General features: G+C 37.3%; 1 protein-coding gene across 2 annotated transcripts in view; it reads right to left on the reverse strand.

Annotated features, from left to right (window-relative positions):
• Nucleotides 1-24625, reverse strand: part of PAN2 (PAN2-PAN3 deadenylation complex catalytic subunit PAN2) — a 588859-nt gene that overhangs the window by 283696 nt on the left and 280538 nt on the right. For both annotated transcript variants that reach the window (XM_090383685.1, XM_090383686.1), the window contains exon 16: nt 4273-4379. In XM_090383685.1, the coding sequence (XP_090239811.1) occupies nt 4273-4379 (107 nt within the window). The remainder of the gene's footprint in view (nt 1-4272; nt 4380-24625) is intronic.

Here is a 24625-nt window from a genome sequence, read left to right on the forward strand (position 1 = left end):
GAACTGGACAGGCATTTGGAGGGAATAGTGTGTTTTTTTTTTTTTTTTTTTTTTTGTGGCTGATGCTGCATAAGCTCATTCACTTGCTTTCTTGCATCACATGCCACTACTACTACTCAGGTGGATTTAGATGCTATGTTATACTTCAGTTGTTAAAATTAAGGACAGGGATTTCAATTTCAAGAAGGTAGACTACAGCAGTCTACTATGCTACATGGCCTCTAACAATTGGGAAGATAGCATGGGGAGGATCATGAGGGAATAATAATTTTTTGTGTGAGCAATTAACACTGAGGCACAGGTGTGGTTTCAGCAATGCAAGCTAATAATAGCTGAATTGGTGACAACCAATATGGGATGATATAGTCATGCAACAATGTTGTATTCTCAACCCATATGGCCTTTCTTTCACTTACTAACTTAGTGCCATAAAGAATGAAATTGAAAACAGAAGCTGTTATGACTATTTAATATGAAATACTGGTTTCAACAGTGAACTCTATTACAGGACCTGTTTTATTATTCAGTAAGTCAACAAATTAATCATTGTGTTCAATCTTAACTGCCTCAAAAAAGGGGTAATATTATCAATATCAGCATCCAGTTAATTTTTGATCCACCAGTATATATTTTACAAGCCTGTTAGTTGAGATTGGAGTGAGCTGCACATAACTGTTTGATATTGCAAGGAGGTATAACATTCTTTCCCCAGTTATGAAAGTGGTCATCATTCATTGAGATATTGGTTATGTCCTGGAAAATCTTACCCAGGTTCACATTCAAAGTTTGAAGCAGTATTTTAAACCTATCTGAAGCTGCTCAGTTTCATGTGGCATACTACTGTATAAGCAATCCCTTCTACAATTTATTACAGTAAACCCCCGCTATTCGCGGGGGTTACGTTCCTGAGAAATGTCGCGAATACCGAAAACGCGAATACTGAGTTATGGCTCCCATAGTAATAAAGGGGTTCCGTTCCAAAGTATGAAATATATAAGAAAAACTAGTCTAAAATTTTGTCTATGTATGTGTTATATGTACCTTCATAATATGACTATGTACATAGACAGTAGTGAAATGCAAGCATATGGCATCGAAATGAAAATAAGAAACAATTTAATATTAAATGTAATATTTATTAGAAATTTCAAACAAATCTTTCAAACCTTTGCTGGCTAAAAAACTTATCCCGCCAGAGCTATCACCAGTTTGGCTAAAGTGTTGATAAAGGAGTTTTGCCTTTTCACGAATGACGAGTGAACTTAACGGAATTTTATTTTGAGTTCGGTCTTCTATCCACAGATTTAAAGCCTTTTCCATTTTTTCTAATTTAACATCACGAGTTACAGAGCAAATTTTTGAAACAATTAACGCGTTTTCACGGACACTACGGCGGATTTCTTCTTCCGATTTTTTGATTGATCGTAACGTTGACTCATTGATTTTATAATGTTTTGCCACTGAGGAGACACTTTAACTATTAGAAATTTTGTCTAATAACTCAATTTTATTCGCTAATGTCATCACCTTCTTTGATATTTTCACATTTCTCTTGTTATTCGTAGCCATATTTTTGTACGGGTTAGAAAGAACTTGTCCACAATAAAGTCACTTTCGTCCGTTAACACACTCGAAAAAGTCTGTTTTACACTGCAAAACGGTAGATTTATCACTTTTGTAAGCATATCAATTTATAAATTGATAAATTTATTTAATTTATAAGCATATAAATTAAAAGCAAACGACAAAAACTTCCATTACAAGCGCATAACATACTGAACAAGGATTAGCGAGAAACATCCACGCTCGCGATTTTGTCACCCCTCTCCCCCCACCCACTGAGCGCTGTTTTGACCGGGAAAGATAATTGTAGCCACGCCCATGTTTTTTATGGCGGATAATATTCACGGCGCTTTAAAATTCACATTTTTTTAGGTTTCATTTTGTATTAAATCAGCGATCGCGAAACGCGAAACCGCGAATACAGATACCGCGAATAGCGGGGGTTTACTGTATATAGGTATCGCATTAGGGTACAATGGAAGACTCCAGATCTTTGCAGTACAGAGAAACTGCAATGTTTTCCTGTTAAAGTGTAATGGAGAATCATGTGTTTCAACATAAAGGCTTTAGATTGCAGAGGTTGTAAAAGCTCTCAGAACAGTCCTCAGAGAACTGTGTTGAATGATGTTTTAGCTGTTGTAAGGTACTTCTGGGAGAATTACATACTGGAGAACCATAATCTAGGCAAGAGCATATTTGTTCCGTAAAGGTGTATTAAGGTATACTGATAGCTCCTCGTGATATGGATGAGATTTATCAAAGTATATTCAACTGCTTTAGACATATAGTCCAGAAATGATTGAGATGAACTTGGAAATTCAGCTTGCTGTCTAATAATAGTATCAGAACTCTAACAGTATTAACAAGTAGGATCAAAGTGGAGAGCACATCACTTGCAAAAGTGAGTGGTGGTGGATCTCTGTTCTATAATCAATATCCACTATGTGAGTTCCGGGATTCTGATTAATCTGATTATTTTGGTTAAGGCAAGTTGGAGTTGCTGTTTAATGGCATTCATGCTTTGTGACTGACATAAATGGTAAGGTCACCACATACATGTTACCTTCAATGGGTTTCTTGGGATACCTCATGTCATGTTGTTGACTCAAACTGTGAATTATCAATTCCTATAGGACTTCCTCCTGAATGTGAGATGAAGACTATGTTTTAAGAGCAAATCTGAAAAGAATACAGGCATAAGAAACTCTGAATTATTTATGGTAGTATTATGAATCTACAATAGAGATTCATAATAATATACTATAATGCCAAGTAGTGTAAAATGCCTTTTCAATAACTAAGCTTACAATGACTAGATGATGTTTCAAGATAAAAGCATTGAGAATATGAGATTCAGCCTTGATGGCATGAATGTCCTTGATGTCCAAAGCAGATCTGTTCTTAAAATAGGCATACTGATGATCTGTCAGAAGATTCTGTGATTCCGGGATCAAGGCAGGCTTCATATGAACCATTCTTTCAAAAATTTTATCCATGCAGCTACTGACCTATTGAGAGATACTGGCCTATAATTCTGAACCGAGAGATCTTTACCTGGTTTTGATACAACTTTCTGTGTTTAGTCTCCACAAGCTGAAGATTCTAAACATGGAATATTGGATCTTGCATGAGATCCACTATTCCTTTCAAGGACACAACTCTAATTTTGCAGGTTGGCCACTTTGGACTGAACCTATTAATAACTTTCTAGGAAGCATCCAGTTCAGCTAGTATATAATCTTGGCACCTCTTATTTTTCTGCAAATTGCAGCATCTGAAGACTAGGCACCTGTGGAAAGATCAGATTGAATGTATTGAGTAAGCTAAATGTTAATGGCATTCTTCCTCTTGCTGAGAATATACATACACGGGGCACAAATTCAAACTGAGGAATGATTGTTGCAGAAGTTTGCCTTCAGTGAGTGGTTTGATTGTTTGAAAAAGTTACTATCTGTTGTTGTGGAAGTGGGCCGTTTGAATAAATTCAAGGAAGAACTAGACATATTATTGGAGGGTAGGGATATATAAGCTTGCTTTCTTGCATTATTTTCCACTACTATACATGCCACGTCATGTTGTTAACGTGGTTTTGTTGCCTCGCATATCTGTGCACTAGAACTCAACATTTATTGCAAAATATATTAATAAACTGTGTATTTCCTTCTAGAAACGTCTTTTCTAGAAACAACTACAGGGAATTACCACAAAGCACCATCCTGCCTTCAACATATAGTAGACACAGACCAGACTCCCAAGTTCCTTACTCTAAATTTGTTAAAATTCAGACCATAACATTGTAAGTGTGATTGTGGCAATAGTGAGTTTCTGGGGTTCTACAATGGTAAATGCTGACATGGTTAAATGCTTAAATACTAAACAAAATGCTACACAGGCATTTTTCTTAGTAAGCACTTATAAGTTTGTGTTTAAAAAATATACAATAAAATAAATTTTCACAAATTTCACCTCTAAAATCAAGATACATCATATGGTATGGAAAATAATTTAATATGTGTATTAAGAATTGCCCTATATATTTTTTTATATCTAATGTTATAAACATATATTTATATGAAGCATGGCTAAAATTTAGAAAAACTAAATGTACTGAAAACTGAAAAACTGAGAAACACTTATTATCAGAAAACCTCCAATTAAATTGGAAGAGTTGACAGGTATGTTTTTATTACATAAAAACAAATTTCTTACTGTGGCCTGATACTTTTCACAGTTATCACACCATGCTGGCATATTCTGCTCAACTGAAAGACTTCTCTGCAAAATTTCAGCAAAAGTATATGAAGCTGCAGTTTTTCCTAGAAATAAAAATATTTTCAAAATTTAAGTTGGAAACAGAAAAGTTTTTAACTATATTTATTAAACATTAAATTTGATCATAATACCTATATATTTTCTGAGGGGCATGAAGGAAAATTCTATTAAACAAAACACTACACATCATGAATAATATATAACAGTCAAGTCAAATAAAGAAGTAATTTATAGTGAATTTACAAGTATAAGCTAATAAGTTTCAATGTCCCCTAGATTCAGAGTTTTAAATGTATCACCTTTAATATCACCTCAATCAGATCACTCTGCAAGGTGATCTGATTGAGATGTATAAGGCTTTGAATCGGTTGAGCAGGCTCAATGCTGATGGGATTCTTTCTCTTATGCAGATTACGAACCTTAGGGTGCATAAACTCAAATTGAGGAAAGACAGTTGTGGAACAGATGTGCGGAAATTTGCCTTTAGCCAGCAGATAGTTGATTGCTGGAACAAGCTTCCATCTGTCGTTGTGGAAGTTGATAGCTTAAATAAATTAAGCAAGAACTGGACAAACTTTTGGAGTGAATAGAGGGATAAAATGGGAAGGGTTTTTTTTTTTTTTTTCCTTTGTTGGCTGATGCTGTATAACCTTGCTTTCTTGCATCATATGCTTCTGCTAATGCTAACATACTAGTGGAAATGTTATCTGCAATTAGAGAAAAGAAGTTTTATTGGAATTTGAATGTTAATGCTTTCCCTCTCATAAAAAACCATCATCATAAGTAATCAATATATATTTTCTCCAAGAAAATAAAGGTGGCTAGGAAGCAGGCTTATCTTTCTATACATATACATTAAAATAATTTTCCTACTAGTGATATTTAATCAGCAATGGGAGAAGAGGGATGTGGGTTACGTAGTAAAAAAAAAAAAAATAAAATAATAATAAAATACATAACAGAAGCTTGTTTAACTCTGGTAAAACAAGCTTCTGTTTTAGCGTGATCATGCTAGATAAACCTCTTGTACGCGCTTTGTTTTTCTAGCATGACCATGCGGTACCATTCTTGATTTTTATATGTAACGTATTTATGTATTCATAGCTGAGAGAAGCGACACACACAGTGTCGGAAGCTTCTGTAAGTATTTTATTTTATTTTATTAAAAGAAGCAAGCAGGGGGCAAAGCCCCCTAGTTATTTAAAAAAAAAAAAAAAAAAAAGCATTTTTATGAAGCTCTCCTAAATTAATTTTATGTGTAACCTTCTTTGAATAATGTTAGTATCCTATTAAAAAGCATATATTTTTAATACTGGACTTTATTTCATTGATTAAGATATAACTAAACTGGTAAAGTTTAGTTGCTATCTTCCTAGTATAATGAATAATCTTTCCTGGAAACCACATGGCGAACCATATACAATATTATAGGAGTATACAGTAAATATTTAATTTTCTGAAAATTCTCCTGTTCATCTGCAGATCAATGGTAAGATTACTATAAGAAATAACAGAAGTCGTACAATTGACAAAAACAAATCGCAATCCCTAGCAAATTCTTATGAATTTATAATGCTGAAAATGATACACAAAATTAGAACATATGACTGGTCTCATTTTGTATATCAAATGTTTTTCATAACATAATCACCCTTAATGTATCACATATCCCTGCGAGATGTCACAGTTCTGAGTATACCTTTTTATAAAAGTAAAAATGTTCACTAACAGTTGTCAATGTGAGTTAGGCATAAAGCAACTGAAACAGCATGTTACATAGGTAATTTATAAAAGCAAATTAGCTATTGATTACATTCTCCTATGCTCAAAAAACACTTTGAAACTGATGAAGAACAGAGAATAGCAGAATTGCTATTCTCTGTGAATATTCAAAAAAATTGCTATTCATTCTATGCTATGAAGAATAGCAGAATAATGCTTGTTTGTTTGTTTGTTATTTGGTTTTTAGGAGCATTAGCAACTAAGGCCATATTGCTCCGGGATATGCGGTGGTCATTCCCTGACATTTCCGCATCCTCCGTATGTAGTGGCGACGGGCTCGAACCCCGGTCTAATCAAGAAGCGTGTGCTACACACTGCTGTCCTTCCCACCTGGCTACGGAGGAGCCTACGAAGCAGAATAATGCATGTAATGCTATTAATAACATGCTTTTCTTAGGCATGAAACATTTTAAGTTATCATGGTTTATGAGGTTTGGCTAGAAAGTTACAGAAATGGACACAGGTCACTGCTGTCATAACAAATGACAAAGTTACCACTGTATGCTTGATTGTCTTTCTTCACAATCCAACAGTGGTAACTTTCATTACAGATGTCATAAGTTGTTGTGTTCATTATGTGACTCACATTATTAAATTAAATTAAATTATAGTGACTTCTACTCCAAAAACATAAAAAAAAAGTCTGAAATGCTTATGAAACAGCAAATGAACTTGAAATTTCTGGTTAAATTGAGGAAAACCTTACTGAAAGTCGCAAATTGTTACAAGATTTTTACAAGAAGTTTGAATCTGCAACATTGAAGGTGTGGGTTTCAAGTAGTGCTAATATGACAACAGATGGCGCCTCCGTAGCCAGGTGGGAAGGAGCAACAGTGTGTAGCACATGCTTCTTGATTAGACTGGGGTTCGAGCCCATCACCACCAAATATAGAGGATGCGGAAAGGTCAGGGAATGACCACCGCATATCCCGGAGCAATATGGCCTTAGTTGCTAATGCTCTTAAAAAAAACCAAATAACCAAATAAATAACGACAACAGATGAAAACTGATAAAAATTTTGAAAAAGTGTAGGAATTTATTTATAATGATCAAAGAATGATCAGGATGACAGCAGAAGAAATGATAATCGATAAAAAGACTGTTTAAATTCCACAGGGTTGATGACATGAAGAAATGTAATAGTGGCATGTGATGCAAGAAAGCAAGTGTATGAGCTTATGCAGCATCAGCCAAAAAAAAATGTATCAAACAATGGTGCCACTCGTAAATAAAAGCCTTTTTGAGCAGGTTGAAAAAAAAACAAATGTACAGATAGGAGAGGGTCTAAACTGTAATAGGGAGTTTTTGAAAAAATAATGTACCAGTTTTGCACAATAAAGTACAATTTGACTCACTCTTGTACATTATTTTTAATTTCTTACAGTAGAAGGTAAGGTCTCTAGACTTATAGTAGTAGTAGAAGCATGTTATGTAAGAAAGCAAGCATAGGAGCTTATGTACATTGGCAGACAAAAAAACTGCATCACTTGTGAATTTTGCAAATAATGTGTTTTGCGCTGCATTATGGGTTGCAGAAATGTTCGAAATGCATTTGTTAGATGGGATATATATCTCTGTGAATGAAATCCAATAAAAAGACTCCACCTGATATACCTAATTGCCAAAAATATTGTCCCAAAGGGTAAAATGCATAATTAATGGAAATATGAGAAATCATGCAAATGGTAATCAAGATAACCAAACATACATTTTATTGCAGATACAAACTGAAATAGCAAGTTAACATAATAGTATTATGAACTGTAAATAAGCAAAATAAGTCCTCAATATTTTGTTGTTCCTTCTCGAGCTGCAAATACAGCCTTGCAACGACCTGGCATAGAGTTAATCAACTTCTGGATATATGGTTGCCCAATTACACGGTACCACACCTTACAGTGCTCTCCTGCGGCTGAATCTTACTTGTTGGCTTCTTCTGAGTAATTTTAGACAACATTATGTACCAGCAATTTTCAATAGGGTTCAAATCTGCAATGTTTTCCGGGCCAGTTCAACACTGTAATGCCAGCATATCTGAGATATAATGGCACTTTAAGGGGGGAAAAATAAGGGTAAACACTGGTATAAGTATGTTTTAAGCCTTGTGAGACAAGAAAACAAATTCATCATTAAATCTAAATAGCATAAAATTTAACAATTTTGCTGTGTGGTAAGGTACTGAGTCCTGCTGAAAAATGCAGTTTTGGACATCTGTGTGGTGATCCCTAATTACGGGTTTCAGGCACTCCTCCAAGGCTGCTTGGAGGAGTGCCTGAAACCCGTCTTGGAGGAGTGCCTGAAATCCTGTCTGCTGACGAGGCTACAAGTGACGGTCGTGTTCCAAGCCGCTAAGTGGATTTTTCTTATTTATTGATTTGAAATTATTGTTTTTCTAAAACTTTTGATTTAAATTTAGTAGTATAACATTATTTTGTGATTTTTTGATTAATTTGGTGTATTTATTCTTTACTCGGCCTAGTAAAAGTATCGGTAAGGGTTTCCACGTGTTCGTAACTACCGCTACCGTTAGTAACTTTCCCGCCATTGTGATACCGTACTAGATATACCGTAGGTTATATACCGTACTAGATAGCGTTAGTTGAACTTCGTTAGCAGTTAAATTGTACGTTTAAATAAATACATATAACGACTTAGATTACAAACGTAATATAATTAATAACATAATTAATTAATAAATTAATAGAATCATGACTCAGATCAGAGCAGCAAAGCAAAAGGCTCAAGCTAATGGAAGTGCTGCGGCTCAGAGCAGAACTGAGGGGGGCAGTTGTCCTCTGACTCACAGCCTTATAAAATGCACTGTTTGCTTGATGTTTGCAGAGCAATCGGGTACGGGACATGATACTGCCAAGGGGGATGTCTTTGTGTGTGCGCGATGCAAGGAGTGTATCGATATCAGGCAACAACTCGGCGTTCTTGTGGGCCTATATGAGAGCTTGAAGGACAGGGTGGATGCCCTCGAAGAAACTAAATTGAGGGGCCCATCAAGCTCTCAGCTGCCCACATCAACGCCAGAGCTTGCACTTGGGCATCGCGTGACACAGAGACAACCCCCAAGGCAGAATGCGCTGGTCCCGAAGGAACTAGTAGTTGTTGGTGACTCTATTGTCAGGGAAACGGGGAACATGCTTTGTAAAAAAGATAGGTGGAACAGGACCAGGGTATGTCTGCCAGGGGCAAAGGTTGATAACGTTATAGAGCGAATATCATCTTTTAAGGGCACAAAAGGTGATATAGTTGTACACGTTGGCACTAATAATATTAAGAGTAGGAGACCGGCAGAATTACTTAACAAGTACAGGTCACTGTTGAACAAAAGCCGAGAATTAGGGTTGAATTTGAAAGTGTCTGCAATTCTGCCCAGACACGATAGGAGGGAGTATATGATGAGAGCCTTGTCGATCAATTCGGCCCTGGAAAGATTGTGCAAGGCTCAAGGGGTAGAATTTTTTTCAGCCTGGACTGTACTTGTTAACAGGAGAGATTGCTTCTACAGGGATGGGATACACTTAAATAGAAAGGGTGCAAGAATATTTGCTGATGCTATCGAGGCAGTGTTAGGTGGGTTGGAAAACTGCTAGCTTGGGGGGGAGACAAAGACCAATAGATTGACAGTAGCCACTGGCAGAGGTGAAAGAGATTCTTGCACTGCTTCTATTAGAATGAGCAGAAGCCTGAAAAACAAGATGCATGGTATTTCAAAGACTGCTGGGAGCCATTGCGGTACAAGTAAACACATGGGTTGTGTTAGGGTAGCTAAGAATAGAAACAGGTGCAAGTATACTTGCGTGTACACCAATGCTAGGAGTTTAGTAAATAAATTTGATGAATTTGAGGTATTGCTCAAAACATCGAAGGCAGATATTGTTGGGATATCAGAGACGTGGTGTCACACAGATATAAGGGATGCGGAACTGCAATTTGGGGAGTACAACATCTACAGAAAGGACACAGGATAGGAAGGGGGGAGGTGTTATGCTATTAGTTAAGAAACACATAAAAACAAAGGAAGTGAAGCCAGTCGACATCGCTGGACAGTGCAGTGTGGAGTCAGTTTGGTGTGACATAAGCATTGGGAGATCAAAATTGAGAGTAGGAGTGTGCTATAGGCCTAATGACTCTGATGAGTATAATAAGGAACTGTACACGGAAATAGAGTGGGCCAGTAAATCAGAGTGTCTTATAATGGGAGATTTTAATTTCCCAGATATTGACTGGATTTTGGGGGCTGGTTACTCACACACTAGCAGGGCTTTTGTGGATTTATTGGATGATTGTTTTCTACATCAGCATGTTCGGGAGGCAACTAGAGGGAGTAATACTCTTGATTTGATTATCAGCAGTGATTCTTCATGCATTAAGAATCTGCAGATAAATGAACCACTAGGTGGCAGTGATCACAGTGTGCTGAAGTGGGATTTACTCAAAGAGGTAACTACCATTAGGGGTAAAGGGAAGGGTTATTGCTTCCGTAAAGGCGACTACGATGGACTGAGACAGTATTTAAATTCTATACAGTGGGACCAACTGATGATGTTACCAACAGCAAATTCAAAATGGGAAGCAATTAAAGAACTTATCTTGGAAGCTACTAGGCTTTACATACCAACTAAGAAATATTGTTCAAGGTTTAGGCCAAAATGGATGTCAGTTGAACTAATGAGGCATATGGCAGAGAAGAAAAATGCATGGGATACATACAAATTAACACATGACACAGAAGCCTATGATAGATACAAGTTGATATGCAACCAAGTTACAAAGGAGGTTAGGCAGGCGAAGGCAGATTACGAGAAATCCTTGGCAAGGGATGCAAAGAAAAACAGCAAAGAGTTCTTTACTTATGTAAACTCTAGAAGGAAGGGGATGAATCAGATTGGTCCACTTGATATTGATGGCTCAAGTGTTGATGATCCTGCTCAGGTAGCTAACAAACTAAATGAATATTTTGCATCGACATTCACACATGAGGAGTTATTCAGCGAGGGGAATGCCAGAGGTGTATTCAACTCTAGCAGTAAGCTACAGAATCTTGAAATAACTGGGAGTAAAGTGGAGGAGAAACTGTTGAAGATAAACACAAGAAAGGCACCCGGGGTGGATGGGATCTATCCAGTTATATTAAAGGAGGCAGCAAAGGAAGTACGCAAACCCTTAGCCATAATTATGAGAGCTTCCTTGGACTCAGGGGAGGTACCCATAGACTGGAAATGTGCAAATGTGACCCCAATTCACAAAGGAGGATCAAAGGCTGACACAAGTAATTATAGACCTGTGAGCTTAACTTCTGTTCCAGGAAAATTAATGGAGGCACTGGTTAAAGAAGCACTGCAGGATCATTTAGACAAGACTTCAGTTATAGCTCAGACACAGCATGGTTTTGTTAAGGGGAAGTCTTGCCTGACCAATTTGATTGGATACTATGATGCAGTCACAAAAGAACTGGATGCAGGGAATAACTTTGATATTATATACTTGGATCTTAGAAAGGCTTTTGATACTGTTGCACATGGAAGACTGCTACACAAATTGGAGCAGTGTGACATTGGAGGCAAATTGCTGCTATGGATAAAGGGGTGGTTGAGGAGGAGAAGACAGAGAGTGGTAATCAATGGACACTGCTCATCGTGGACTGATGTTATTAGTGGAGTCCCTCAGGGCTCAGTGTTGGGTCCATTGTTGTTTTCTGTATTTATAAATGATATTGATGATGGTATATCGGGCTTAATGTCCAAGTTTGCAGACGATACAGAGGTTGGCAGGGTTGTCAAGGACACTACTGACACTATGCTGCTGCTGCAACAGGATCTGGAAAGGTTGAGCAAATGGGCTGATAGGTGGCAAATGAAGTTTAACATTGACAAATGTAAAGTACTACATATGGGAAACAGCAACCCCAGAGCAACGTATCAACTCTGTGGTACAACACTGACAGTGGTAGAGAATGAAAGGGACTTGGGGTTGGTTGTGCAGGCAGATATGAAGTTCTCTGAGCAGTGCAGACGGGCTGCAAGAGTAGCTCATGGAGTATTGTCAATGATATACAGGAATTTTTCCAGCAGGGATAAGGAGGTGATTATTACATTGTATAAGGCGATGGTCAGGCCACACCTAGAGTACTGTATACAGGTCTGGAGGCCTCATTTCAAGAAGGATGTAGAGCTGCTGGAACGAGTACAGAGAAGGGCAACAAGATTGGTGAATGGGACAAAGGGGTGCTCTTACGAAGAAAGGTTTAAGTTTTGCGAATTACAGTGTCTGGAAACTAGGCACCAGCGAGGTGATCTGATAGAGGTGTATAAAGCCTTGAATGGTTTAAGCATGCTCAATGCTGATGGGATTCTTCCTCTAGTTCAGAAAAATCACCTGAGAGGGCATAAATTCAAATTGAGGAAAGACAGATGTAGGATAGACGTGCGGAAATTTGCCTTTAGCCAGCGGGTGGTTGGTTGGTGGAACAGACTTCCATCCCTTGTGGTGGAGGTTGATAGCCTAATAAGTTTAAGGCTCAGCTGGACAGGTATTTTGAACGAACAGAGGGGTGAAGTGGAAGTGGTTTATTTATTTTTTTTTTTTTTGGCTGATGCTGCATAAGCTTGCTTTCTTGCATCAAATGCCTCTACTAATGCTAATGCTAATGCTAATCCCTTATGCAATCCCAGACCATCTGACCAGCGGGGAACTTTACAGTTATTATGCAGTCAGGACGGTATGCCTCCAATTTTCATCTTCTGACATACTTAATCCCAGGGGCTCACATCTGGTGAGTATGGGCTTGGCACACCCAAGGTCCTGAGCTGGATATCATCATTCTTCTTTTTCTTGGTAATTCCCTTCTACTTTTACTTTCTCTCTCTCTCTCTCTCTCTCTCTCTCTCTCTCTCTCTCTCTCTCTCTCTCTCTCTCTCTCTCTCTCTCAGGGTAATTCAGAAATTTTTTTTTTTGGCTGGTGGAGAATAAGCCTCAGGCTTCCTTGCACCATATGGATAATAATAATAATATTGCTTCCCATCCAAGCCATGCAGGCTGAATTTCGATTTGTCAGAAAAGATGACAGTGTCCCATTGCTCTTTTGTCCATGAAACGTGTTTTAGCACAAGCAAGTCATTTCTTCTCTAGTATACTTCTAGCATTGGTGTACAAGCAAGTATACATGCACCTATTCTTATTCTTAGTTACCCTAACACAGCCCAGGTGTTTCTTTGTTTCAAGATGACTCCCACTAGTCCCTAACCCTTTTTTTAACACTGCCTTGTATTTGTTAAGTAGATCATGAGATCTCCTACTCTTAATGTCATTAGTGCTAATGTGTAAAACAATATCACATTTTGTACCCTTAAAAGATAATATCTGCTCTACAACATCATTGATTTCTGCTCCTGGAAAACATACCCTGGTCCTATTCTCACGACAAAAACTCACAACTTTTTTTCAGCACTGACCTGTACTTGTTAAGTAAATCTGCAGATCTCCTACTCTTAATTTCATTAGTGCCAATGTGTTCAACAATAACACCCTTTGTGCTCTGAAAAGATATCTGTTCTACAACATCAACTTTTGTCCCTGGCAGACATACCCTGTTTCTATTCCACCTATCCGTTTTACACAATATATTACTCGTCTCCCTGACAATAGAGTCACTACAATAACTAACTCCTGTGAGACCAGTGCATTCTGCCTTGGAGATTGTCACTGTGTTGCCTGATGCACAAGATTGAGATGGCGCCTCCGTAGCCAGGTGGGAAGGAGCAGCAGTGCGTAGCACACGCTTCTTGATTAGACCGGGGTTCGAGCCCGTCACCACCAAATACGGAGGATGTGGAAAGGTCAGGGAATGACCACCGCATATCCCGGAGCAATATGGCCTTAGTTGCTAATGCTCCTATAAAAAAAAAAAAAAAAAAAAAAGATTGAGATCTGGCATTGAGTTGGGCAGCTGAGAGCTTGATGGGTCTCCCATTTTAATACCTTCAAGGGCATCTATACAACTCTTCAAACTCTCATAAGCACCCATCACAATGCTGAGTTGGCACCTAATTTCTTGACACTCTCTGCACCTAGCGCACACACAAAGACATCCTCCTTGGATGTCTTTGTGTGTCTATTCCAGAGAATTCTGCAAAGATTTTACAAGTTGCACATTTTTTTTAGACTTTGACGAGTTGGAGAATCACCCCCCCCTCGGTTCTTCCCCGAGTCACAGCACTTCTGCTGCTTTGTGCCCATTGCTTCGCTGCTCTAGTCTGGGGCATGATATTGAAATTAACAAAGAAAATTAATAAGATTAATAAATTTAATTTATTAATTATCAATACTACATTATCTAATAGATTCCTAAATGCAGTGATACATATTATGCAGCCGACCGGGCTAGCCGAGTGGGTAAAGTACCTACCCGGCAACCCAAAGGTCGCGGGTTCGATTCCCGCCTCGGGCTTGGATCAAAGTACTGCAAAAACCTTGGGAGGTGCAATATGGCCACAGAAGCCGATGCGCCAACAACTACCAAATAAAAAAAAAAAAAAAAAAAAAACATATTATGCTATCTAGTTTTATGTTAGAACTACCCATTTATCACAATTCAAAATTTGAATTCCCTACCACTTACTCTATATGAAAACAATAGCTGCAAAATTCAAATGAAACAACAGTTTTACGTATGTTAAGTAGTAACCTACAAAAAACTCTATCTAAATCAGTGTTTTCTCATTTTTTTAGTTATCGCCCCCTGAAGGCTTTTTTAGACAATTTTTTTTCCTAATTGCCCCCATGAAATTTTAAACAAGAAAATACTTGATACTTACTCTGCTTCTTAGCTAAAAGTTCAAAGTTCAGCATGATGTTAGTAAGTTCAATTCTAATGTATCCTCTTGAACAGGGGTGGGCAACAGCCGGCCCGCGGGCCACATCCGGCCCGCGACGATGTTGAATCTGGCCCCCTCGGTAAATGCATAAATATAGAAAATCCATACCTGACTACACTCGCCGTAAACGTTCGGCTTAATTCGGTTCAATCAGGAATCGCGGCCAGTACAACAGTAACCAAGTGATTCTACGCAGCGTCAAAGAGTTATTTCCTAATTATTATTGTAGCATCGATCAAACGAAGTTCCTTTGGGTTTGACTTCTTATTGAAAAAAATAATATTGGTGCGAGATATTTTATGTTTTATGCCTTTTCTAATTATTACAATTTTTAATTTAATATAATTTATAGCCCATAAAATGAGCCAATTAAAAAAAAAAGAAAAATTGATGCTGAATGCCGCATTTTCAATGATAATTGGACATTCAGATATTTTTTTTTAAAAATACATTAATAATTTGGTAATTCAAGTAATATAACATTTTTTTAGGTTCTGATTTTTTTTATTAAATCGTTCAATCTATTCCGGCCCTCATCATGATGCGAAAATTTCATTCAGCCCGCATCATGATACGAAAATTTCATTCGGCCCGCTGACGAAAAAAGTTGCCCACCGCTGCTCTTGAACATATATCAATCAATTCTGTTTCTTTTCTTTGTTAAAATTTTATTTGCTGAACTAAAACCGCTTTCAACCATATAAGACGTTGGAAAACAAAGCAGTACTTTCGCCATTTCAGACCAACATTGTTGGATAAAGAAGTTTAGTTATTTTTGATCCCCACAACTGAGGCATTCCACCTTTTTTGAATTGATATTTGCATTCTTCGTTGCATTTTAATTCAATGAGTTCTTCTTGAATTTCTTCAGTAGCATGGCATCGCATTCAATTGGATCTAACATCCATGGCTTCACTTCAAAAGAAAATAAATCTGAAAAGCTATTTTTCATTTCACCTTTTAAAGAACACAAATTATCTGAATAATTTTTAAGATCATTCTTGGTGAGAGATTCATTGATTTCAGGTAACTCTTGCATACCATGGAATTGTTTTCTCATTAAATGGCTTTCAAATATTTCCAGTTTTTCAGTGAAGGCTTTTAATATGTGTATGCAGTCTATCACTATAATTAATTTCCCTTGAAGTTGAAGTGAATTTATTAACTTTTTGAAAAATCAAGCCATATGGTATATGTTGTTTTGTGTTTGCTGATCTCCTTCGATTTCTAAAAAACTAATTATCATATCAAAAAGGTTTACAAATCTTGTTAGACAGTTTCCTTTAAAAAGCCATCTGACTTCTGTATGTAAAAGAAGCCTCACATACTGTTCTCATTATTAACACAAAATTTTCTGAAAAGGCAATCATATTTGCTATGTGACTTTATTTTATTGATGGTTTTAAAAACTATACTGAGAGATTGACAAAGAACTGGACTAATATTTTTTGCAACCAGATGTCAGAGCACAATGCAGTGTACTGCAAGGACTTCAGGACATACTCCCATTAGGTGGGCTATAAAACCTTTATGTCTTCCACCCATGGAGGTAGCACCATCAGTGGCACAGGATACCAAATTTTCCAATGGTACTTGTTTTTCATCAAACCATGTTTTTACAGCAGAAAAAAATTGATGCTCCAATACAGTCAGTTTTTATAGATTTTGCAAACATCTCTTCTTACAATTTACAATCATCGTCAAAATAACGAATGTATGCATTAGAAGGGCCTCATTGTCAGTAACTGTGGATTCATAAATCTGAATAGAAAATTTTCTCGTTTTCAGTTTATCAATTAGCTGCTCTTCAATGTTAATTGATATCTCATCGATCCTTCTTCAAATTTGAATCATTGTTCAATGGCAATGCTTTTAAAATACTAGAAGGATTTTGATGCATCACTTTTGAAATTACAGTCTCTAATGAAAGATGTATAACAGTCTCGGCAACTGTATGAGCACTACCAGTTTTTGCAATGATTTGTGCATTATAACACGCAATCATTCCGTCATCATTTGTTTGTGTGTTCTTCTTAAATAAGGAAGTAAGTGTTACGTTGCACAAAATTCTGTTTTCAATTTTTAAAATATTAGAAATGTTTACCAACTTTATCAGGATGTTTCCTTTTTAAGTGATCTAAAATTCTTGATGGCTTCATAACCTCATCTGAAAAAGAACTCTTACACATAGGCTGTCTTCAGTACAATGGATTTCAATAAAACCATAAGCTATACATTCATCCAGATACTGTCAACACTTTCTTTTAACCCCTTGACATGATTGATGATGGGGTGAATAACTACTACAAAGAATTAAATAATAAAATATAAACTATTTTTATTTAACTCTCATAGCCCATGTCACTCAAAAAAAGCAGTGTGGATCAAAAATAAATAACTTCCACATGGAAACAATAAATCAATACTAACTGACGCTTAGAAAGTAGAAACAATAGACTGAAATGTTTCTTTATCCCATTCATGCCTCATATATTGACCAATGAGACAAAAGAATAAATAAATAAACCATGGCCACCATGCCGCCACCAAGGTTGCAGCTGTTGGAAATGTGCAAATGCCAAGATTTGTGAAGACATTACCTCTGAAAGCACTTAGGCATTTAATGCCTATGAAAAGCAAAGGTGATTGAATTTAATCATGCCCACTATCTTCCTTTTATCAAAAATTCTCACTCACTCCTAATATAATATACCTAAATATCAAAAATCAGTTGTCTCAGTGTAAAAGAAAACCCAGAATAATTAAATATAAATATTAAATTAAATATGGGAGAAATTAAATATTAAGGAATAAGATGTCGTCAAGTAGGGTTGAACTTTGGAGGGCCAGAAACCACTGTAATACCCATTTTTTTGCCCCCGTTCAGAACACTGATCTAAATTAAAAATAAAAATAATGACCATAACTAGAACTATAAAGCTACTTATAAAGTACAATATAATATGACAATTAAGTAAATAAAATAGCAAAACACTGATCTTTTGTGGAGCTTGTTGTAACCTCCTTTGTGACTTGATTACAGACTAGCTTATATCTACCATAGGCTTCTATGTTGCCTGATATTTATATGCATCCCATGCATTTTTTTTTTTCTGCCACAAGTCTCATTAGTTCATCTGACATCCATTTAGGCTTAAACCTTGAACGGTATTTCTTAATTAGTATGAAAAGCCCAGTAGCCTCCAGAATTAATTCCTTGAATGCTTCCCACTTAGAATTTGCTGTTGGTAACATCATCAGTTGATCAGTTGGTCCCATTGTATAGAATTTAAAAACTGTCTAGGACCACCATGGTCACCTTTATGAAAGCAAAAAACCTCCCTTTACTCCTGATTGTTAGAATGATTTTGACTAGTGTTGAAAGAAGAAGGTTGGAGTTGAATGGGAAAATCCTGGGGAGAATGACAAATTAGTATTAGTATTAGTATTAGCAAATGATGCAAGAAAGCATGCTCATAGATCAGTCAAAAAAAAATACTCACCTCAGCCATCCATCCCCTCCAAGAACTTGTCTAGTTCTTCCTTCAATTTATTCAAACTTTTACAATAACAGATGGAAGATTGTTCTAACAATCAACCACCCACTAGCTGAAGGCAAACTGCAGCACATCTACCATACAATCATCTTTCCTCAATTTGAATTTATGTCCCTTCGTATGTGTAACCTCAGCAAGAGGAAGAATGCCTCTGTTTTTAATCCAACATATTTAATCCAGGTATGTTGATATTGTGCCTACAATTAGACTAAATCAAAAAAATTCTCTTTATCCAGAAAGATGTACAACTTATCTGACTGTAGGATGTTTAAGGCTATTGTGCGATCTTTTGGGATGGAATGGAAGACCTCATCACTAGTTTCAAGGTTTTCAGCTAGAGCTAGTGGCAGATTCCACCCAGGTAAGTTTCTTCTAATTGGCTGGCTCCCATATTCTCTAGTCCCAGAATTCCTAATCTCCATTCACTTGAAAATCATCTTCTGGATGACTTTTAAACAGTTGAGTGTCAGTGAACCTATGTGTTCAGTAGTATCCCTCTATACGATATAAAAATTGCATTAAAAACACATTAGACAATGATACACAGTTAGGCTACTTGATGCCCCTCCGTATCTTTCGTCTCCTTACCGATTTACCTATAAGAATTCTTATTCTAATTTAAAAAAAAAAATCTTCAGAAAATTGGGCTGAGTAAGAGCAAGCCCTTGTTCACTCCCCAGGTAAGCAAACTATATATGGAAAGTTTCGAAATCACTGCCCTTCTGCATGTTCCCTTCCCCCAGCTACTTTAAACATGATAAGTAGATGTAGCAATTTGGGACGTGGAATAAATTCTATGGATGCCATGAAGGCATTCAAAGAATTTTATTTTATTTCGATACAGAAAATACTATTTACTTATTTTATTTAAATACTGAAAATAGATACTAAAATTTTATTTAGACATAGAAAACTTTCATTCCATCCCTTTCCTGAATGGCCACAAAATTTTGAAGAAATGACAGATTACATTTAAACTTTCATTCCAACCATTTGCCCCTTGTCAAAAGCCTCACCATGAGGGCCCTTCTATCCACAAGATCTTAATCTAGGAACCATCAAATTCCCAACTAAAAAAAAAGCAACTATCCATCTTATTCTTTCAATAGGATCATTCCAAACCCCATTTGAAAGTTTAATAATCCCCTTCCCTTCTTCACATTCCTTTCTCACAACCCTTTCTCATTTCAACCCATTCTCATTTGCAGATAAGGGAACCACTGTGTGACAGTGACCACAATGTACTGATGTGGGAATTACTTAAAGATGTAACTACCATCAAGGCTAAAGGGAAGGGCTTTTGCTTTCGTAAAGGTGATTACAGGGATCTTAGACAGTTTTTAAATTCTGTACAGTGGATCAACTGATGATGTTACCAACGTTGAATTCTAAATGGGAAGCCGTCAGGAACTTAATTTTGGAGGCTACTAGGCATTTCATTCCAACTAAGAAATACTGTTCAATGTTTAGGCCTTAATGGATGTCAGATGAACTAATGGGGCTCATGGCAGAGAAGGAAAATGTATGGGATGCACGTGAAGTATCAGGTGACACAGAAGCCTATGGCAGGTATAAACTAGTCTATAATCAAGTCAAAAAGGAGGTTAGGCAGGCAAAGGCAGATTTGAGAAATCATTGGCAAAGGATGTAAAGAAAAACAGCAAAGAGTTCTTTACTTATGTATACTCTAGAAGGAAAGGGATGATCAGATTGGACCACTTAACATAGATGGGTTGACTATTGATGATCATGCTAAGGCAGCTGATAAACTGAATGAGTATTTTGCATCTATTTTCACACATGAGGAGTTATTCAATGAGGGGAATGCCAGAAGTTTATCAAACTCTAACAGGGAGCAAAGTAATTTTAAAATAACTGAGAGCAAAGTGGAGGAGAAATTGTTGAAGTTAAACATAAAAAAAGACACCTGGGGTGGAAGGAATCTATCCAGTTATATTAAAGGAGGCAGCATAGGAAGTAAGCAAGCAAACCCTTAGCCATAATTATGAGAGCTTCCTTGGACTCAGGGGAGGTACCCAGGGACTGGAGGTGTGCAAATGTATCACCAATTCAAAAAGGGGGTTCAAAAGGTGACACAAGTAACTTTTGACCTGTTAGATTAACTTGTGTTCCGGGGAAAATAATGGAATCACTGGTTAAAGAAGTATTGCAGGATCATCTAGACAAGACTGTAGTAATAGATAAAACACAGCATCAGTTTGTTAAAGGAAGGTCTTGTCTGACCAATTTGATTGGATACTATGATGTGGTCACAAAGGAACTGAATGCCAAAAATAATTATGATATCATATACTTGGATTTCAGGAAAGCTTTTGATACTGTTGCACATGGAAGACTGCTGTACAAATTGGAGAGGTACTGGAATTAAGGGTAAGTTGCTACAATGGATAAAGGGATGGTTGAGTGGGAGACGAAAGAGGGAATGGTTGTGTGATATTTTTTTTAGCTGATGCTTTTTCAGCTGATGCTGCATAAGCTCATACACTTGCTTTCTTGTATCACATGCCACTATTACTACTACTATGACAGAGTTGTAAACAATGGACACTGCTCTTCGTGGACAAATGTTATTAGTGGCATTCCCCAGGGTTCGATGTTAGGCCCATTGTTGTTTTGTATATTTATCAATGATAAATATACAAAGCAACAAGCTCATACACTTGCTTTCATCACATGCCACTATTACTACTACTACTACTATGACAGAGTGGTAAACAATGGACACTGCTCTTCGTGGACAAATGTTATTAGTGGCATTCCCCTGGGTTCGATGTTAGGCCCATTGTTGTTTTGTATATTTATCAATGATATTGATGATGGTATATCAAGCTTAATGTCCAAGTTTGCAGATACATAGGTTGGCAGGGTTGTTAAGGACACTACTGACAGTATGCAGCTGCAACAGGATCTGGAAAGGTTGAGCAGATGGGCTGAGAGGCGGCAAATGAAGTTTAACATTGAATAATGCAATGTACTGCATATGGGTAGCAATAACCGAAGAGAAACGTACCAACTGCAGGGTACTACACTCAGGGAAGTAGAAAGTGAAAAAGACCTAGGGGTAATTGTGCAGTCAAATATGAAGTTTGCTGAGCAGGGCAAATGGGCTGCCAGGGCAGGTCATGAAGTCTTGTCAATGACATATATTGGAATTTTGCTAGCAGCAACAGGGAGTTGATTATTTTGTTATACAAGGCAATGGTCAGGCCACACCTTGAGTACTGTCTACAGGTCTGGATGCCTCATTTTTGTCAGGATGTAGAGTTGCTAGAACGAGTACAAAGAAGGGCAACAAGATTGTGAGGGGAACAAAGGGGTGCTCTTACCAAGAAAGGCTTAAGTTCTGCAAATTGCAGCACCTGGAGAGTAGGCACCTGTGAGGTGATCTGATTGGGGTGTATAAGGCATTGAATGGATTGAGTAAGCTGAATGCTGATGGGATTCTTTCTCTTGCTCAGATTAAGAACCTGAAGGGGCACAGATTAAAATGAGGAAAGAAAGTTGTAGAATAGACGTGCGGAAATTTGCCTTTAGCCAGCAGTTGTTGATGGCGGAACAGACTTCCATCATTCGTTGTGGAAGTTGATAGCCTAAACAAATTTAAGGCTGGGCTGGACAGGCATTTGAAATGAATGGAGGGGTGAAATGGGAGGGGGGGTTTTTGGCTGATGCTGCATAAGCTTGCTTTCTTGCATCATACGCATCTACTAATGCTAATGCTAATTTTTCAGTTTTAGGAGTTAGATTTGATATGGCCAGACAAAGCATATTAAAGTTCTATTTTTAATGGAATTAAAAACTGAAACAAATCCATAAGAATGGAATTGTTCCCAAACTTCTTTAGAAACTAGGGATGCATGTATATAATTTAACATGACAAGGATTATAGCAGGCAACTGCACATACCTTATGGCTAGAAGATGGAACATTCCAGATATAACAGGACTCGGAACCTTAGTCAATGATGTTGCTTTCTGCCATTTGCAAAAGTGAATTTATTCCAAATGGCTTGAGAACTCAAGTTACAATGTTCATGTTTATACTCCGGCACGACCACCACATCAGTGGAGTTTACAATAAATAAATCAATACAAATGTTAATTGTATTTAGTAATCACGGGATTGAACCCCGGTCCACTCAAAGAGCGTGTGCTACTGCACTCGCGCTCTTGACCACTTGGCTACGTCAGGCCATCAAGCTCACTGCCAAAACAGTCCAATGCAATGAAATTGATATACAAATTTCATGAAATTGTAAAACCAGAAATATCAAAAATCCCTAAAATTAACATTAGTTGAGGCATATGATGCAAGAAAGCAAGTTTTTACAGTACCAGCCAAAAAAAAAAAAAAAAAAAAAAGGGAGAAAAAAAGCCTTCCCATTTTGCCCATCTATCACCTTCAAATGTTTGTCTAGTTCAGCCTTGAATTTATTTACACTATCAACTTCCACAACAACAGATGGAAGTCTGTTCCAGAAATCAACTACCCGCTGGCTAAAGGCAAACTTCTGCACATCTATTCTACAATTGTCTTTCCTCAATTTGAATCTATGCTCCCTCAGGTTCTTAGTCTGGGCAAGAGGAAGTATCCCATCAGCATTGAGCCTGCTCAAACAATTCAAGGCCTTATACACCTCAATCAGATTACCCCACAGAACTTAAGCCTGTCTTTGTAAGCACACTCCTTTGTTCCTCTCATCAATATTGTTGCCCTTCTCTTAAATTTTCTTCAGGGTCGATGGCATCTCGGAGAGGTGTAATTCAGAAGGTATTGAAATTGCAATGAAATTCGAAGGAGGTTTTTGTTATTTGGTTTTTAGGAGCATTAACAACTAAGGCCATATTGCTCCGGGGATATGCGGAAAGGTCATTCCCTGACCTTTCCGCACCCTCCGTATTTCATGGTCACAGGCTCGAACCCCGGTCTAATCAAGAAGCGTGTGCAACGCACTGCTGCTCCTGCCCACCTGGCTACAGAGGCATCATGGAAGGAGGACGAAGGAAAAAGCCAGCTTTTGTCCTAAATCCTTGCACAGGGAGTAATTGTAGGCATAAAGGGGATGAAGGAGAAGAAGGAGGACATTATCTCCCTGTATGCCTAAAATTACTCCCCATGCAAGGATTTAGGATAAAAGCTACCATTTTCCTTCGTCCTCCTTCCATATAATTGCAATTTCAGCACTTTTTGAATTACACCTCTCCCAGATGGAGCTGACCCTGAAGAAAACCCCAGGTAAGAGTATTCTTCTGCCTTAAAACAAAATATATAATTCCTAAAATTTTATATTCCTTTTAAATTTCCAAAAATAGCCTATATTACCCTTTTCAAAAAATCCACAAAGTTTATTTTAAATCCATAATGAGATCGCAGATCCTCTAAAAGGAAAAATTACAATAAATTATTAGCATTTGTCCGATTTTACGAAAATTAGAGGGTCCTGACTATTCAAGTTGTCAGTACAACTGTCTAATAAAGTTTCGAGTCTTTAGGACCTCCACATTTTTTTATTTAAAAATAATATTGAGCTTCTTGAAAGATTCCAAAGATGGGAAACTCAAACGGTTAGATCTGCAGATGGATAACCGTATGAGGGAAGACTCCGATTATGTGGGCTACAGAGTTTGGCAACCAGGCACCTCAGAGGTGAGCTGAATGAGATTTAGAAGGCTCTGAGAGGGATTAGTAAAATGAATGAAGGTGGAATTCTCAATGTTATAAAGAATTCCAGAACTAAGGGTCATAAATTCAAATTACAGGGGTTGAGGTTTAGGTTAGATTGTAGGAAGTTTTCTTTTAACCAGCGAGTTGTTGATTGTTGGAACAAGTTGCCCTTGCAGGTAGTTGAGGCTGACAGTTTGAATAAATTCAGTTGTCACCTGGATAGTTACCTGTGTGAGGAGGGAAGCATATAATTCGCAATTTCTTATCTACTTGTTTTTAGTTTTTTTTTTGCCATGCACCAAAAGCCTATAGCTTCCTTTCACTATAAGGCAAATACTATTACTATATAATTATATTAAAAAAAGAAGCAAGAGAAGTAA

The sequence above is a fragment of the Mastigoproctus giganteus genome, chromosome 10 (assembly GCF_048544385.1).
Source record: "Mastigoproctus giganteus isolate SK-2022 chromosome 10, ASM4854438v1, whole genome shotgun sequence".
NCBI classification, from domain to species: Eukaryota; Metazoa; Arthropoda; class Arachnida; order Uropygi; family Thelyphonidae; genus Mastigoproctus; species Mastigoproctus giganteus.